This window comes from Phaenicophaeus curvirostris, chromosome 11 (assembly GCF_032191515.1).
Source record: "Phaenicophaeus curvirostris isolate KB17595 chromosome 11, BPBGC_Pcur_1.0, whole genome shotgun sequence".
NCBI lineage: Eukaryota > Metazoa > Chordata > Aves > Cuculiformes > Cuculidae > Phaenicophaeus > Phaenicophaeus curvirostris.
The window spans coordinates 23,375,887-23,393,243 of record NC_091402.1 but is presented as its reverse complement, the minus strand read 5'-3'; the positions used below and the strand labels follow the sequence as shown (position 1 = coordinate 23,393,243).

The 17,357-nt window shown below is 39.8% G+C and overlaps 1 protein-coding gene across 9 annotated transcripts in view; it reads right to left on the bottom strand.

Moving 5' to 3' along the window:
* Window positions 1–17,357, bottom strand: part of ATP2B2 (ATPase plasma membrane Ca2+ transporting 2) — a 211,913-nt gene that overhangs the window by 39,181 nt on the left and 155,375 nt on the right. For all 9 annotated transcript variants that reach the window (XM_069865493.1, XM_069865496.1, XM_069865500.1 and 6 more), the window contains 4 exons: window positions 10,847–11,088; window positions 10,093–10,327; window positions 4,047–4,226; window positions 2,974–3,061 (listed from right to left, as the gene is read on the bottom strand). In XM_069865493.1, coding sequence (XP_069721594.1) covers window positions 2,974–3,061; window positions 4,047–4,226; window positions 10,093–10,327; window positions 10,847–11,088 — 745 coding nt within the window. The remainder of the gene's footprint in view (window positions 1–2,973; window positions 3,062–4,046; window positions 4,227–10,092; window positions 10,328–10,846; window positions 11,089–17,357) is intronic.

The following is a 17,357-nucleotide window of genomic DNA, read 5'->3' as shown; positions in this document are numbered from 1 at the left end:
CTGTATGTCATTAAAAATTAAATATAAAAAGTTTACTTTTTTTGTGGTATGTGCCTTTACCCCAGAGCAGATAAAATACATCAAAGAAAAGAAAATCCTCTATTCCTCAAGTGTCTGAGAAAAACATAACATTCTAACAAAAGGGCTCAAACTTGTGAACATTTAAAAGTTTCCCGTAACTTTTAATGGCCCTTGGAGTATTACCAGCAAAAAGTTCCATGATGATTTTCCACAGATTTGTTCTTGAACTTCATTAGACACTCAACTGCTCTGTCGCTTGGCCTTGTTATCTCTTTAAACCATCAGCTGTATTAGCTGCATACGGCATTTGGTAAACATCTCTGGATCGTTGAACTGCATACGCTACAAAACAGCATTCAGTGCTTATTTTTCTCCAGTTCTTCATTGATTTCATTTTCCCTGGCAAAGGTTTCACTTTCCTTTCAAGGGAAAATCCCAAATGATTCCAATGAGTACTCCCCCAAGGGACTGCTAAACCCACTTAATGGAACACAGTGTTGTGTGTCTCCGAAGCAAACACGCTGTTGGGCTGTACAAGGTGTGTCCTCCAAGGGCTGTCAGACAGGATTCTGCATGTGCTAGGGCAGCGATGGGACCTCAGCTAACTTGATGCTGGTTTGATACTAACCTAGGGAGCTAATAATTATGTTGTCCAAACCTTTTGAATCGTGAACACCTTTCAGTAGAACTGTTTCAAGCACACACCCCCAAAATATGTCTGTTATTTATAAACTATACACCTGTACTAATATATTATGTACCTTGGAAAACATACATTAAAAAAGGATGAGACAGAGATGGAAAAAAACAGTATTTAAAAAGATTTTTCTATTTAATAATGGTAAATAATATTCTAAGCGGATCGTCCCTGCTGTGTGTGCACCTCACTTCAGAGACCACTGGACTAGCAGAGGCCAGAGAGGGTAACAGCCATGCCTCCAGCTGCCCCACCCCGCGCCCCATGCCAGGCTGACACAATATCTTAGCTCTTCTGAATGACCCATGCTTCCAGACCTCTTCACAGACACTGCACACACTCCACATACCTGATCCAATCCTCAAATTCACAATGGAACTTCTGCGCTACAGTCATTTAGGCGTTAAAACTAAATGCTGTTCAAAAAGCTTTGTAATCAGTCTTCTATGAAGTCACACCAATAAAACCTTGCCATACCAAAAGGACAGAGCCAGAAACAATTTCCTACTGAAGTATATATTATAATTTAAGCAGTCACCCAGCTGAAAACATGTAACTGATCATCTGAATCTTATCCTGAGCTTTAGCTCCTCCAAAAATTGCTAAGGGTCTCTCCAGGTTTTCTAGGGCCTTAGCAAAACCATCCAGCTCTTTCTTCATCACAAAGACAGCAGTCACAGCCATCTGCCGATGGGGCTTCCACCTACACTGGTCCCGCTCTTATCATGGCCAGAAATTATGTTATTCCTGATCAGAAATTTTCTCATTTCATTAGCTGTCTTTAAACTGTAAGCTTCAAAGTGAACAGAATATGATTTCAAGTTAACAAGAAATGTCAGTTACAGATATAAAAAAGGCTTTAAAAAGAAAACTGCAAACAAATCCCTCTTTTACAGGAGTATTCTATCCGTACACAATATGGTAAGAGAATGTGGAAACAAAATAGGATAGCTTGGGTTGGAGAGGACCCTTGAAGGATATGAATGATCAGGGACATCTTCAACTTGACCAGGTTGCTCAGATCCCTGACCAACCTGACATGGAATGTTTCCAGGGGGGGGACCTCTTCCATTTCTTTGGACAACCTGTGCCAGTGCCCCACCACCCTCATAGAAAAACATTTCTTCATTCAATCTAATCTAAATCTCCTCTCTTTTAATTTAAAACCATTACCCCTTGTCCTGGGGTTACAGGCCCTGCTAATAACTTTATCTCTGTCTTACAAGCCCCTTTCTGTACTGGAAACTGCTCTATGGTCTCCCTGCAGCCTTCTCTTCTCAAGGCTTAACAACCCCAAATCTCCCAGCCTGTCCTCATGTGGGAGGTGCTCCAGCCTTAGGATCATCTCCGTGGCCTCCTCTGGATTTGCTTCAACAGCTCCATGTCCTTCTTGTGCTGAGGACTCCAGCACTGGACGCAGGGCTCCAGATGAGGTCTCACCAGAGCAGAGCAGTGGGACAGAATCCCCTCCCTTAATCTGCTGGCCACGCTGCTTTGGATGCAGCCCAAGATGGGGTTGGCCTTGTGGGCTGTGAGTGCAGGTTTTACGGGACAAAACCTAAAAATACAGTGAGAAATCTAAAGGAAGCCAATGCAAGTCATACAATTAGTGAGCTTACAGGAAAACAGAATTTGCTTAAAATACCTCTCTCCATACATGTCATGCTAAAGAGGGCGGTTCCTGGTTAAATGATCTCCAGCAACTGCTATTGTAACACAAAGTTTTTTTATCTTGGAATACTGTTTAAATATGATTCTGGGAGAGCGGATGCACTTGAGTAACCTGATTTATTCCAAATGACCTTTTTCTTGTTTTCTTCATAAAGACGTTTGGACAAATACTACAAAATCTATGTCCCCTCTTGTTTGTATGAAGAACAAGTTATTTCTCATAAATATTTTCTTTCTGACCCATAAACACACATTTTCTGTTCCCAGCTGGAGCGTCATTCTAGTCTTGTTAGAAGTCACAAGGGAAATACAAGATTGCTTATGTCTACTTGCCAGACATCTTACTTGTATTTCTGTTACTCCTGCCAACCAGTTTCCTACCATTTGAAGGCTCAGGTACAACACAAACACAGGAGACTTGATTACCAGGAAAACTTCCTTGCATTATTTATAGATGTGCAATTAAAGGTATCAACTCTGATATACTTGTAAAGGTAAACTTTTTACTGCACAGATAACATGCCAAGCATACTTCAGTAGCTGGGGCATTAATTCACACGCAGAGGCACGCAGTCTGCACGCACCTTTAACCAAAGTGTGCTTGTCCGTGGGAGATGAGCGAGCAAGCACTCGAAGCTTTGGCCAGATTTTGTCAATCCGCTCTTGCTCAATCTGGAGGTGGGAAACACAGGAAAACCCCGAAGAGTAAAACCGTTAGCTTGTGATCATCAAAATGCAAAATACATTTGTGCCTGTGTGTCAGACAATTCACTTCACTACTCAGATCTGCCACTTTTCACCCAAAGTACAGGAAAATTATCATAGCCACCAATGCTGCAAATGAAAGCAAGGTCAAAAAAGCCAGGTTGCTGCTGCCAAAGCCCAGCTGTTGGCATAAACACCTGTATTTCACCACAGTATCCAATGAATCTTATCTTAGCATTTCTACAGGTAATTCCACTAAGAATCACAGCTCCAGATACAGGATGGTGGAGATTCCCAAAGCTGATCAAACACATTCACAAATAGAAGTGTGAGGTTGTTCTATTTTGTGTTTTAATTGAAATTCTTCGTTTCATTTTGCTGCAACAATAGCAGCAGAATTTTCTCTCTATACCAACAGCAAGACAAACAAATCTGATGTGCATACTAATGTTCCCAGGATCCCATCAATCCATGCAAGGAATAAGACTGCATCTGTTCATTAATGATGGACTCAAAGACAAAGCACAGAGCTTTCTTTTTAAAAGCTGACTTCTATAGTCTGTGTGTTAGCTTCACATCTTGTACACTAGGAGGTTAAAAATCTCCCCAAAGAATAGATTAATTTATGCAATTCATTAGAGTGAGTGGGTATAGCAGTGTCTGAGATAAAGTGGTCTGAAACTAATAAATGAGGGGAGCTGATTCTCAGTATAGACTGCATTTTTATGAGAATCAGACACACAGATTGCTGTTGAATTAATTCACCTCTTCGCTAACAAACGTGCTGTTAATGTGCTTAGTTTTGATTTCCTGTAGACTACTGCCATAGTTGTACAACCTACTGGAGCAGGCTAGCACTGAACTGACAGTGGCTCTACACCATGTGAAGTACAGACTGCAATTTTCTTTAATAATGTATTCATAATATATAGGGATTTAAGATACGAATTACCTCTCCCTTCTCGTTTCGGATCCTCCTGTTAAATTCTTTCCCTTCCAGGCAGAGAAAGTCTTCTCCTGGATGAATGATTCCACATTTTATGGCAATGGCACGTGCTGTATTGATGTTGTCTCCAGTGACCATGCGGACTGTAATTCCAGCTCGCTGGCACTTTCTTATGGCTTCTGGGACCTGTGACAGCAATACAACAGAAAAACTTCCTAGGTAAGAAATAAAACTTAAGTGAGGTGCTTCCAATCAGGATATTTTGATGCTAAGAAATTGAGGCAGTAAAAAGAGAAATCATACAGGTTATGGCATGGATTACAGCTACTTGGCTTCCATGGAATTGAGGTTATGCCACAGGCATGACAAATCTCGTAACAAGAGGCACACAAACTATTTTTTAGATCAGTTGTCTAACGCTTCTCCTGACTTTAATAAAAAGGAGGGCTCTGCAGCTTTTTTGACCTTAAGTATCGAGTTACAGCATGTTGCACCTAACATACATGAAAATACAAACTGAGAATACCTGTAACTTGTACAGAAAATTATGTCACTTCTGATCTAAACTTTCCAATCAATAGGATTATTTAAAAAGTTATTCTAATTTAGCACTAGTGCTGTTACAGTAATTCCTGCACATCAACAGGTGGGATTCCTACATACACTAGTTTAAAATTTAATGAATAATTTATAGATCTATAAAAATATAAAATTATATAAAATAATTATTTTAGTTATGCCCCTTTCTGCACAGGACTGACTTTTCCTGCAGAGTACACATACCAGTGAGATAGAATGCAGTGTGTAACAGGCCCCACGTGGTGAAGGTAGAAGCTATGTACTGACCTGGCGTCATATACAGCCCATTTGAAAAGAAAAAGTTCATATGTAATTGAAATATGCAAGTGCTAGGAAATTGATTCCTCATAATTAAAGCTCTTTTAATACAGTTACTTGGGTATATGAAGTCAGTGCCATATTTGAAAAGAATTCCTCAAATACATACACTTGCCTGCTGGTTGCAAATTGCTGCTATGTTATCAGCTGAGCTTATTCAGATGACACGGATAAAGCAATGGGACCATCTGTAGTGAGTTGTATCAGCAACTGTGTATGCAGACATGTTGATTTCCAAGGGAAACCAAAAGCAAATGGTATGATTATGGAAAAAATCTTAAAATAATCATAAAGTTTTTTCAAAACCTGACAAAACCGACCTATTTAATTTAAGAAAGGGTATGGAAATGGATATTACTGGCTACAATAGCAAAGCCTCGCTGCACCCTACTGCAAGTTCAGTGCACCTTGCAGATCACGACCTCTATCACAGGTAAGCATATGGTAGAACTCAGTGCCAAGAGGAATGGATTCATTTCATCCATTAATACAGAAAATATTAAGCAAATGAGCCACCACCTACAATATCACACTGTTAATTCTGTGCATTTCTAGATATTTTAATTTCTCTATAGCTACAAGGAAGTGTCACTGCTGAGGGCAGGGCACTGCCTCTCACTTGGCAGCCCCTGCTCCGATCCAGCGTGGCAAACTTGCTGAGTGCCTCAGGATCCCATGGTGCCAGAAAGGCAATCTGTCTCCGACAGCACATTGGACTGAAATTATTCACCCTGAAACCATACAGTAGACAGTGATTACTGTAATCAGGGAGTACAATTTCCCACCATGTTTCTGCATCTTTATTAAAGGCTGTCATGAAGCGTCTGTTTACCAAAACGCCTGACCAAGCTAACACCCAGGTGAGGAAGAGCCCAGCCCCTCTCCCATAACTGTGAAGAACACTCACTCTGCCCTCAGACTACAGCCACACCAAGTGCTCTTTGCAGAACAACTCTCAGTACATCTTACAGAGCCAAGAGAAAATCTAAGGGATGGAGGTTTATCTTCCCGCTCCCGTATCTCTGCTAACTGAGAATACTCTTTCCCACAAGTGGTATCCTGGAAACGTCATTTGCCCCTGACACCTTTAAACGTTGTGAAATAGAGTTCTGTGGGGAACATACAATCAGATTAAATCTATTACTTAAGCAAATGACTCCTGATTTACCCAGTTTCCACATTAATAACCCTGACTACCTTTAATTTACCAGTTTGCAATGCCCTTAGTATCCACTTCAACTGTGGTGACCCTTGTGCACAGGATGTGACGTATTTCAATGACGTTCTGTAAAACCATCACAGCCATGTTCTGTAAAACCATCACAGTGTGAGCCATGAAGGAGGAAAATAAATTACAGTGCAAACAGAAAAAATGGTCTATTCACATGAAGTGCCAGGCCTATTAAACAAGGTCACAGGAGGACAACCTAGTTTCAAATACATCTCAAACTTAGACATAACTAGAGAAATTATTCTATTTTCCTCGCCTTTAATTTTTTGGACAGCTGGTGGGTAGCATCTGATTTAATACTGTGTACAGTAATTACAGTTAAAATATTGTTCATATTTTTTTTATTGCTGTAAGGAAGAAAGTGTGTTGGCAGACTGAGTAGGCAGTGGAAGCAGATATTTTCCATCAGGTTTGCAGAGCTTAAGTAAGCTTTTTAAAATATTCTGGTTTATTTTCTCTCTGCAAAGAAAACCTTCTAAACTATGCTTGCATAAATAAAATACCCAAAGCAGGAATATCTACCAGAATCAGGTGACAAATAAATAGATGACATTTGGAAGTGATCTATGTTCATCTCCCAGAAATAACAGATTGTAGGCGTACACTGGCAAATCAGTATAACCCAGTGCAGACTCATTAAAATCAACCCAGAAAGACTGTCAAAATCAACAGAGGAATCTACGAGAGCAAGACATCATTCTGTTTGTTCTCTTCTCGTAGATTTATGAGAGAAAAAAATAACCCCCACAAAAACAAAGAAATGAAATATATCAAGCAGGTAGTTTGGTGCTTGATAGAACCAGCTCCCATAATAAGTAAGTTGGTGTCTGTATTCACCCAGGAGCTGTGCAGAAGTCCCAGTTTCGGTGGTTGATCTCCCTGCCAGCCGTTGTTGAACAATTCATCCAGATCATTCCCTTCAACATACGGGAGGAAATTCAGTGCAAGAAGGCGCCCAGCAATGCCATCAGAATGGGTAAGGCACCCTTCCCTCTGAACCCAGGCTGGTGTGACACTCAGGCACCACCAGGATTCCCACTTCAAACACTCCAAGAATGTGCACAACCAACATGCCACAGGGGCGCTGGGGAAACGAGGAGGCTGCCATTTTGCATTTGTTAATGCCAAAATTCAGCTTGGGGAAAGGAAAAAACTGAGCCTTCCCCAGGAAAAATGAGCATGTAATTCCAAGGGTACTACAGGCTGCTGGGATGGCAACACTGGAGTTTCACTGGAATCACCTCATTACCATCTCTGTCAGAATACATTCTGATACCCATGGATACCGAGAACATTGGTAAAACAGCAGTTGTAGCAATATTTCTAATTTTTTACGTTCATTTTTCCCCTACAGAAAGCATTTTGAAAATTCATAGACCCCAGTGGTCATTCTCTTTAATAAGTGGGCTTGATTCTGGCAAAACAGGAAGTTCCCTTATAACAGCCTAACATCTCACTAATTCCATCTGCAGCGGTGATTTCACCACAGTAATACCTGTCCATGATGATATTCCCACTCAGTCAGGTATTTCATACCTAGAAAGATTTTCTGAAACGTATAGTTTCTTTCCAGCTTGGGGATTTTGGTTCACTTCTTTTTCCTAAGGTATTGCTACTGCTTTTTACCAACACGTGAAGTAATAATAATTAAAACGTTGTTTTAAATTACCACCTTAAAATAGTCAAAAGGGACAAAGAGGAAAAAAAAGCCAAAACCCAAAGTCCCCCCTAGCAATTGTAGATGTGTCCAACATTTGGTACAATTCTGAAACAATAAACACTTTATTGCGCGTCTCACAATAAGAAGTGTTACTGCATATTCTGGTATTAAGCTACAAAAATTCAGTACATTCAAATAATTAACTAGAAAGGAAATGTTTTCCTGCCATCATCTTCTTTGATCCTTTAAACAGAAGCCAGACTTAATCTCTTCATATTTAGTAATTCTATATTTTTTCCTCAAGCTCATAAGAAATTATTCTCTACAAGATAGGAGCAGTTCTCTTAAAAAGAACACTCAGTAATAATCACATGAGAGGACATTTTGCAGCTGTTTTCAATGATTCCTGCAAATCCTCCTGTTGCGCACTCCCCCAGTCTGTTTTACCACACATAACCTGTCTTACGGCTATTTCCTACCAATGCCTATCATGAATCAACTTCATAAGGGAGGGTGGAAGGAGGATGGATTCATGGTTCCAGTGGCCATGGCCAGTTAAAAATTTTCTGAGTTTATATATATATGTATGTGTGAACTTGAGCATTACAAGTTTGTTGTGGACAGGACATCGTAAGAGTGCTTTTAAATGTTTTTAAAGACACAATGTCAGGTGTGGTAACAGATGGATTAGCAGCACAGGACCATCTGACAACTGATAGACTGAATCCTGTTTATCTTATTACTGCAGAAATACGGAGTTTATCCTACAGTTTTTACCTAACCAAGATTTACTTTTTATTATAATGTACTTGATACTGAAAAAAACCCAAGGAAGGCCACTATCATGCAAACATAATTATGTGGTTGTACCTATATTTGTAATTATATCATGCTAGTTTCCAAAGTCGCAGCATTCAGAAGCATGTAAAAGCCTACATTATAAAGCACCCAGGGAAATAAAGCAGATTAATTTATAGTTTTGATATGTTAGTAAAGAAAATAATTTCCTAACATGTCCAACATGTGGATCAAATAAATAATTCAACGTGATTCAAAAAAGATCCATCAAAAATGTAAAATGAGACAGAAAAATAAAAGACAAGGATTGGCACTAAACTACTTACTTTTTGCAGCATCAGGACCCACTCTTTTCATGTAAAAGAAATCCGAGTTCTCTTTCAATGACCTTACTCCAAAGCAAACCATGGACATTAATCACCTACTGCAGTAACAGCAGGATCAACGAGTAGATGTCTTGGAGCAGAACAGGAGAGCCCTCGTTGCTGTCTCCACGTGAGGAGGTGCTGGGGCAGGAGCTCTCACATCCCCCCGCGGCTGCAGCTGTGCCGACACAGCAGCATTGGCCACGCGTGCACAGCTGAGTCAGCCAGAAAAGCACCAATGACAGCTAAAATGCCTGCATTTTACAGCCGGCACTTCCAACTCTGGAACTTGCCTTCTGTCACTGTTCCTAAACTACAATGCAGAATTAATTCTCCACTACCAAAATTAATTATCAAGCACCATGAACACCAGTCAGAAACAAAATTTATACTTCTTAATCCACCTTCTGTATTCCTGCAGTAATATAATGTACAAATGTGCACACCTGAAAACTGGTTTTCTCTGTTTAGTTGAGTTCAAATTTTAGTCATATTTTTACAAGCCATTTAGGTATAGCATCCATGAAATCTGCAGCCTTTTCTTGACAAAGATTTCCCTCATCAAAATACAACATTAGAAGCAGGTTTCTGGAGTAGCCACCAGGTATGATCTTAGGACAATCAGTGAAGTGCAGCTGCTACAGTAAAACAAAAAACTCCAAGCCCATGCGTGATTTCTGTGGGAAGCAAGCACACTGCAGCTATAATCATGGCAATTCTAATCACTGCAAGTCATTTCTCTACTTTCTGAGTTGTACCTCACTGCATTACTTAAAGGAAAACTCTTTAATATCTGGGCCCATAATAAAATCTCTGATCAGTCTTCCTGTATACTGCTTCTCAACAGAAGCTTAAGTCATCTCAATCCTGTAGCTCAAAAAGCCCTATTTTGCTTTATTTAAATACCAGTCAATTAATAATTGATTTTTATCAAGCTAATTATTTAACTTTTTAAAAGTACAGTCTATTTCTAAAGCTTACTTCCATCTTTGACAGAGCTAATTAAAAAAGGGAAAAAAAGGCAAAAGCTGTGAGAAATCTGTAGCTCAAATTATGGTTAGTTCTCTGAGAAATAGTTTATAACATAAAAATTTGATATACCTCTGGCCGTACTGGGTCTTCAATGCCAACAACACAAATGCAAGTCAGGTCAGATAATATGTCATTTTCATTGTCCCAGTCAGGCTCTGGGCTGCTGTTAAAGTCTCGGAAAGCAACGCAGATCGTTCTCAGTCCATCACAGGCCATGGGTTCAATCACTTTCTTCACCATTTCATCTCGGTCACGTGGTCTGAAGATACGAGGTTCACCAGCTGCATTAAGGATCCTGGAACATCTTTTTTATTTATGGAAAAAAAAAAAATGATTGTGTATTTGCACAACTGCTGAAAAGTATTTCCTTGTATCAGCTTGTTTCATTCAGCATTTTCATTTTTGACGTCAAGTTTTAAATATTAAAAGATGATTCACTACTAAAATTATTACAGAGATGCCAAGAGCCCTTCATTCATTATTTCCTCAAATGCCCATGTAATTAATGAGCTGATAGCTCACAATGAAATAGAAAAATCCTTATTTTCCCAATAGGTTGAACATTAGGAATCCATTTGTACATTACCAATGCCGACTCAATTCTTTGGCTAGCCAGTTACAAGACAAATAACCCAAACAGTTCTGCTAGAGTGAGCTCTTAAAAATAGATTTAGCAAAGAACACCACCAATCTGTACTACTCAAGTGGGTCCTACTTCTACTGTAAGCAGTAAATTCCAAATACCAAAATTCCCACCTCTGTCTTACTAGGGACAGAAAGTTTGCATCTTGGAGAAACACAGCAATTAATCCGCTGAACTTACTTCTTCAGGACAATTTCAGAAGCTCCTTTGCTGTACATTCGGAAGCTCCCATCTGGCATTTTGATGACTGTACTCATAGACTTCCTCACAGAGTTGAATGTGTAAACTTTGTAGAGTTTCTCCTCAGGGATGAGGTTCCGAACAGGCTCATAATCCTGCTTCAAGTCCAGGACAAACCCCAAGAGGCCGCACTCTGTCTTATTGCCGACCTGGCGAGGTAGACCACCCTCTTTTTCTGGTGGCTGAAGGGAAGACAAAACTAGGTATAAATTTGTCTAATGATAAGCAGTGTGTAGCACCTTGTGAACCATCTAAAATAAAGCTCCAGTGTACAGTTTAAGATCTGAAACTCTTAACCCTGCAGCCATGTGTCTGCTGAATTTTAAAAGCTAGCAAAAAACCCCGAGCTCTAACAGACTGGAAGCAGCAATTCCCACCGTAAGGAAATCCCTCCAGACAAACCACTGCTTTGGGTTGCCTACACTCCCTTCCTGTGAAATTAGCATTGGCAGTTGAATGGCTTGGGATGCTTTGGCAGTGCATAATTAAAAATGGAGGGGCTTTCTTTAGGCTCAAAACCAACAACGTCTCATTTGACAGAATATTTCCTTTTCTCACTTGTTCAGAATTATTGCCTTTTTTACTTTCATAGTTATAAAAGTTAAAGTTATAAAAGTTAAAGAAAGATCCGTCCTCTTTCTTCTACTAGGCATTTTTTATGTAAAAAAACCCCCCACATCTAATCATCAACAGCGAATATCAGTTAAAAAGGTATTTCTAACAATAGACTGAAGAATAATTCTACATCTAAAAGCATCTGCTTCTAGAATCACCACACCTCAGCCTGCCGCTTCAGGCAATAAATGCTGTATGTGTTAGAAAATGCAGAGTAGGCTAAACATTTTCCAACTCCTAACAGCTCTCAGTCCATCTAGGGACCAGGAAGGCTTTACCTTCCCATTCAAAATGAAAACAAATGCACAATCATTTTATTTACAAACCTTTTTAGGTGTAATACACCCCAAACAAAAAGTTTCTGTGTTGTCAAGTGTTCAGATTCACTTGAAGCAACCCATCTGCAAGCTACTGACTGCTGATAACTTCAATTTTCTTGTACTTAGTAGAATTAGAACAAAGTGTTGCTTAAGCTAGAGCAGATGATGGTAATCAAAAGAAGGGAAAGTCCTTAATTTGTTTTGAAAACCGGTTTTGACTCGACTCCAGACAAGGCCGTAAGCCATCATTATCAACATGACAAACTTTTGTCTCATATTTTGCAGAATGAAAACTGCAGGCCTATATTCAGAATCCATATTTAATTGCACTATAGACTTTAAAATCCAGCTGTTTTGGAAACGGGATTCCTAAGTAGATGGAATTCCCTACATCACCCCTCAGGAGGATGAGAGGTAGTGCTGGGAACAATTGAAGTTGCAGATCAGTAATCTGACTTAGATTTGACTTCTTGCAACAAGTACAACCACAAAAAGAGAAAAGGGGACCTTTCAGTAAGCATTAGTAAGTATTCCACATAATCACCTGCTACAGCTGGTTTGAAAAATGGAAGTCAGATAGATAATAACAGTCTGGTTTAGAACTAAAGCAAGCAAATCAATACAATTTTTCCATATAATCTTTGTATCACCAGGAAAATATATACCTGGTGATAGACAAGTAACATAATTTCTGTTTCAGAAAGATGCATCTATGGTAAGCAATACATAATAATCTAAACATCTCTGCCTCAAAGAGATTTATCCTTCCAAAAAGAAATGTAATTTCTTCTATACAAACCATCGTTTATACTGAGTTACACAGGCCAAATTTATGCCGCTGTGATATTTTAGCTTTACTACAGGGTCAGTGTAAAACACTGGCACTCAGCAAAAAAGCTATTATGATATATTTTTGCTATTATATGCTATAACAACTTGCCCCGCTCTAATCCCATTATGCTGTGATGTAACTTCCCTCTGGATTCTCAAATTCACTTAAGAATCCCTAATTTAAAACCCAAGAGCTTGTAGTTATATGTGTCTGGAAGGATTGTTACATTCAGTAGATATGTAAAGCTCAGTCAGGAGTCAAAAAATACTCTTTAAAACACAGTTTGGTTTAAATAAATAAGGTTCATTTTCACGACACTGAGGCACACAATTCCTGAAACATGCTAAAGTCTTCAGGCTTCTCAAAGCAACAGAGTAATCAAGTGTACTGCCTGGGTAGTGATGCTAGGAGTGACTGAATTCTCCATGCACATCGTATCAAGCTCCTTCCATTTTGAATATAAAAATTATCCTCCTTTATGCTTTGGTTCTCTCTGCCACAGATGTCAGTGAATCTCAACACTGACTTAAATGCAAACGTGTTCAAGCCTCCAGCAAACACACACGGGATACCAATGAAAAACACAGATTTCTTTCCATCAAAGATGTACAATCCCAGTTAATTTATACAGATGATTTCATTATCCCCTGATGTGAATGGATATTGTGAAAATAAAAGCTACCCACATTCCACAGTATATAAAACTAAATATTATGAGTCCTTCAAGGATTATTTTATTTCAACAGAAAGTAGATCACTCTCTCCTCTTCTTACTGTGGCCTAAAAATAGATTTCTTTTGGTGAACATCTTTCGAATGCAAATACGTAAGCGAGGGGGAAAAAACCTAGTGAAAAGAAAATAAACAGACATTTCAGCAAGGTTCCGCTATCTGACAAGTGGCCACCTCCCTCCAGCGCAGCTGCTGCCTCCGTGTTCTCTGTACATTACACTACAACAAAGCATATGGTAGTGAGAGCTGGCAAGCAGCTCTTCCTTTCCTGTGCTGTTTCAGAGCAAAATCTATATGCCAAAACCAATCTCCTTGCAGATTGCTCTTGACAATCCTTTGCAGAAGCTGCTGCCTTTTAAAACCTCCTACCGTGCTGTATCTAAATTCATTTCTTCCTGAAATCTGCTGTTTATGGCACCTGGAAAACAAAAGTACAGCCCAAAGGAGTTACTTTCGAATAATTAACTAGGAACACCCCCACTGACTCCTCAGAGGATGAAAACCCTTTGCCAACACACTGTCATTTGCAAACAGGAACTCAGTCTTTCCAAACACATCGTTTCTCAAGAGCTCAATGAGAGCCACAAGCCAACTCCGTACTGCAGGTTCTGTACTGGGAAGAGACCTGCCCAAGGACTTCCTACAATCACCACAAACTTTCCACCAATCCTTGTACAAAGGTTTCAAACATTTCTTCCAGGTCATTATATCATTTATGGATAATAATAACATTTCAACTCTAAGTAAATCCTTGCATGTAAACCAAACTGCAGACAGATGTTGAAAAAGTCGTGACAACTATCAAATCAAAATAGGCTTCTAGGTCAAAGCACCACTGTATTATTAAGGCTTAAAAATACCAACCCAAATGCTAATGTTGGCCTAATACTAAATTTAGATTACAAAAGGAATTTTCAGAATTAACAGATACATGGGTTAATAAGGAAGAAAGATAAAATTTTGGACATAACTTAAAGTACTTCAACTCTTAAAATTAGACTAGGAAATGATAACACTTCCATTTTTACCATAACACACACTAAACCTCACTTTTCTCATTGCCTCTCTTGATGTGAAATGAAAGGACCTAGCAAGAAGATCCAAGTAGTTTTTCCAAATGAAAATGTAAGGACTTCATATATTACCTGAAGTCTCCTTTTATTCTATTTTATTTTTCTGTGTTCTACAGATTGAGCTATTCCTTTACAGTAATGATCATTGTAAGTATCTCAATTTGATTAAGATAAAAACCTAACTTTGCTAGAATACTATATCCATATTGAATGTTCCATCTTAACTCCATTTCCAACAGGCAGACAGAGGAAAATATATTTTAAATATATTTCCATTCTATATTTTATTTTGCTAAAAAAAGAGAATAAGGACCAGGATGTGCAGGAATTTTCTCTGCCTATTTGAACATTATATATCCAAAGTTTAAAATAAATAAGAAGGACACGTGCTGTTCGAGCCATGATCACATAATTAAGTATCTGAAATTTCATGATCGCTGTCCTGTATCGTGTGTGTCCCATGCAGCAAAGTCGTAGTCTCAAAGTAAACACACATTGCATGTCAAGCCTAAGCCAGGGCCCCAGCTCGCAGGTAGTTCCAGTCATTAAAGCCATAAGACAACCTCTCCCCTGTCGGGGCCAGTGGCATTGGCTCAGCAAGGGGCGAGCAGCAGCTGGACAGGATCCCTTGTCCCATTGGCCATGTGCCGCACCCTGCACAGACACGACGACAGCTGGCACTGCTCCCCACACCCTGCCTCGTTATCCAGCAACCATTTAACTATCAGATCTGGCCAAACTTCCTAGGAGATTTGCGACAGGAATTGTGACTTATCACCATACAGGGGTACAAAACAATACATTTATAACTGTAGCCAGAAAGATGAAGTTATTTAGGCACAATTGGCATAATTAGATCTACCACAACAGTTGGAGGATATTCAAATCCAGGCTTCCTGCACCAGATTAGTGCTGATGCAGGATGATTCTTTTATTTTTAGAAGGATAACCACTTAATATTTTTTTCTATTACCTGAAGATAGACTTGAAAATGATGCAACAATCTATTTAATTAATGCAGTGCTGTGGTACCACATAAATCTCATTGCTAGCACTTGAGATGGACACAGGTTCATTCATATATAACATTATATAAACCTGGTGTATTTCACCATCTCTTGTTGCCTTAAATAACAGCAAGGCAATAATCATGCAGAGAGGGGCCAGCTCTAATTATGCGATGTATCAGTGTGACATTTCCTATCAGCTTGGCAGAGCTAAGAGAGCAGCAGTGATGTGCCTCAGTGAATATGGTCTCACGCTTGTTGCAGCTCATAACAGAACATGGGGAAAAGGAAACTATCCATAAATTCCCCCAAGAGTGATTATGCAAGAAGATGAAATCATGCATGAAGAACAGACTGAAACACTGGTGTGACAGTCTACTCCACTTATCTTTATATTCAGAGAGCTAATAACTTTGCCCTTAATTTTATAGGCAAATAATTAATTTCCCTTCTAGTTGAAGGACAAATTTAACTTTGGCTCATTTGAATAATAAAAGCATAAGGCTAAAAAAATACTACCACAAACATGAAAATTGTTTCTTTTTCTCACAATTTAACTGTAAATGATGGACATATCAGCCACAGAATCACAGAATAACCAGGTTGGAAGAGACCCACCGGATCACCGAGTCCAACCGTTCCTACCAAACACTAAACCATGTCCCTCAGCACCTCGTCCACCCGTGCCTTAAACACCTCCAGGGAAGGTGACTCAACCACCTCCCTGGGCAGCCTGTTCCAGTGCCCAATGACCCTTTCTGTAAAGAATTTTTTCCTAACGTCTAGCCTAAACCTCCCCTGGCGGAGCTTGAGGCCATTCCCTCTTGTCCTGTCCCCTGTCACTTGGGAGAAGAGGCCAGCACCCTCCTCTCTACAACCTCCTTTCAGGTAGTTGTAGAGAGCAATGAGGTCACCCCTCAGCCTCCTCTTCTCCAGGCTAAACAACCCCAGCTCTCTCAGCCGCTCCTCATTTAGCCGTGTACACATTTGCACAGAATTACAGGCACCAGCCTCCCTTTTTCAGGACAGCACCCAAGCCCAGTGCTTCCGCGGAAGCAGACTCAAGCAGAGCAGCTCCAGCTGGGTTTTCAACACCACCTGGGCGGGAGGCTCCACCAGTTCTCTAGGCAACCTGTGCAGATCTTTGACCAGTCTCACAGTTAAATGTGGATTCCTGTGTTTAAATGGAATTTCTATGTTTGTTTGCTCTCCTTGCCCTTTCTCCTTTCACTGGGCACCACTAAGAAGAGTCAGACTCCATCTGCTTCACTGTTTTTATTTGCTCCGTCTGTAAGTTCCCACGAGGAACTTACACATGCTGATAATGCTGAGCCTCCTCTGCTCCAGGCTGAACAGTCAACCCTCACTTTGCACGTCAGGCACTCAGCCTCTTCATCCCGATGATTAATTGATGTACAACAGCATTGGACCCCCTTAATGGGTCACGGGGATCTACTGCGAGTGACCAGCTTCCAGGTGGGGATTGTTATCACTACCCCCAGACAGCAGCTCAGCCAGGTTTCAGCCTGCCTCGCTGACACACACGAGCAGTTTACACTGGTCATCGGAGATCACTCCTGGTTATAAAGAACTTACTAGAACTCATCAGAATAAAACCTGCTATTTCCTTCAGTTTCACAACCAGGGAAAAAGCATGATAGCTATATTAGAAGCAACATTTGACGTAGTTAACAAAGTTATATTTAACTATATTTAACTATGTAATTAATTTAACTGGGGCCAGGGCAAGAATTTCCTATTTCAAATTATGAAAATATTAACTGTTAACTTTTTAAAATTAATAATATGTTTTCATAAAGCTCTGCACATGTAACTGAACAATTCTGATTCTAAGGAACCACTGACGTGTGTC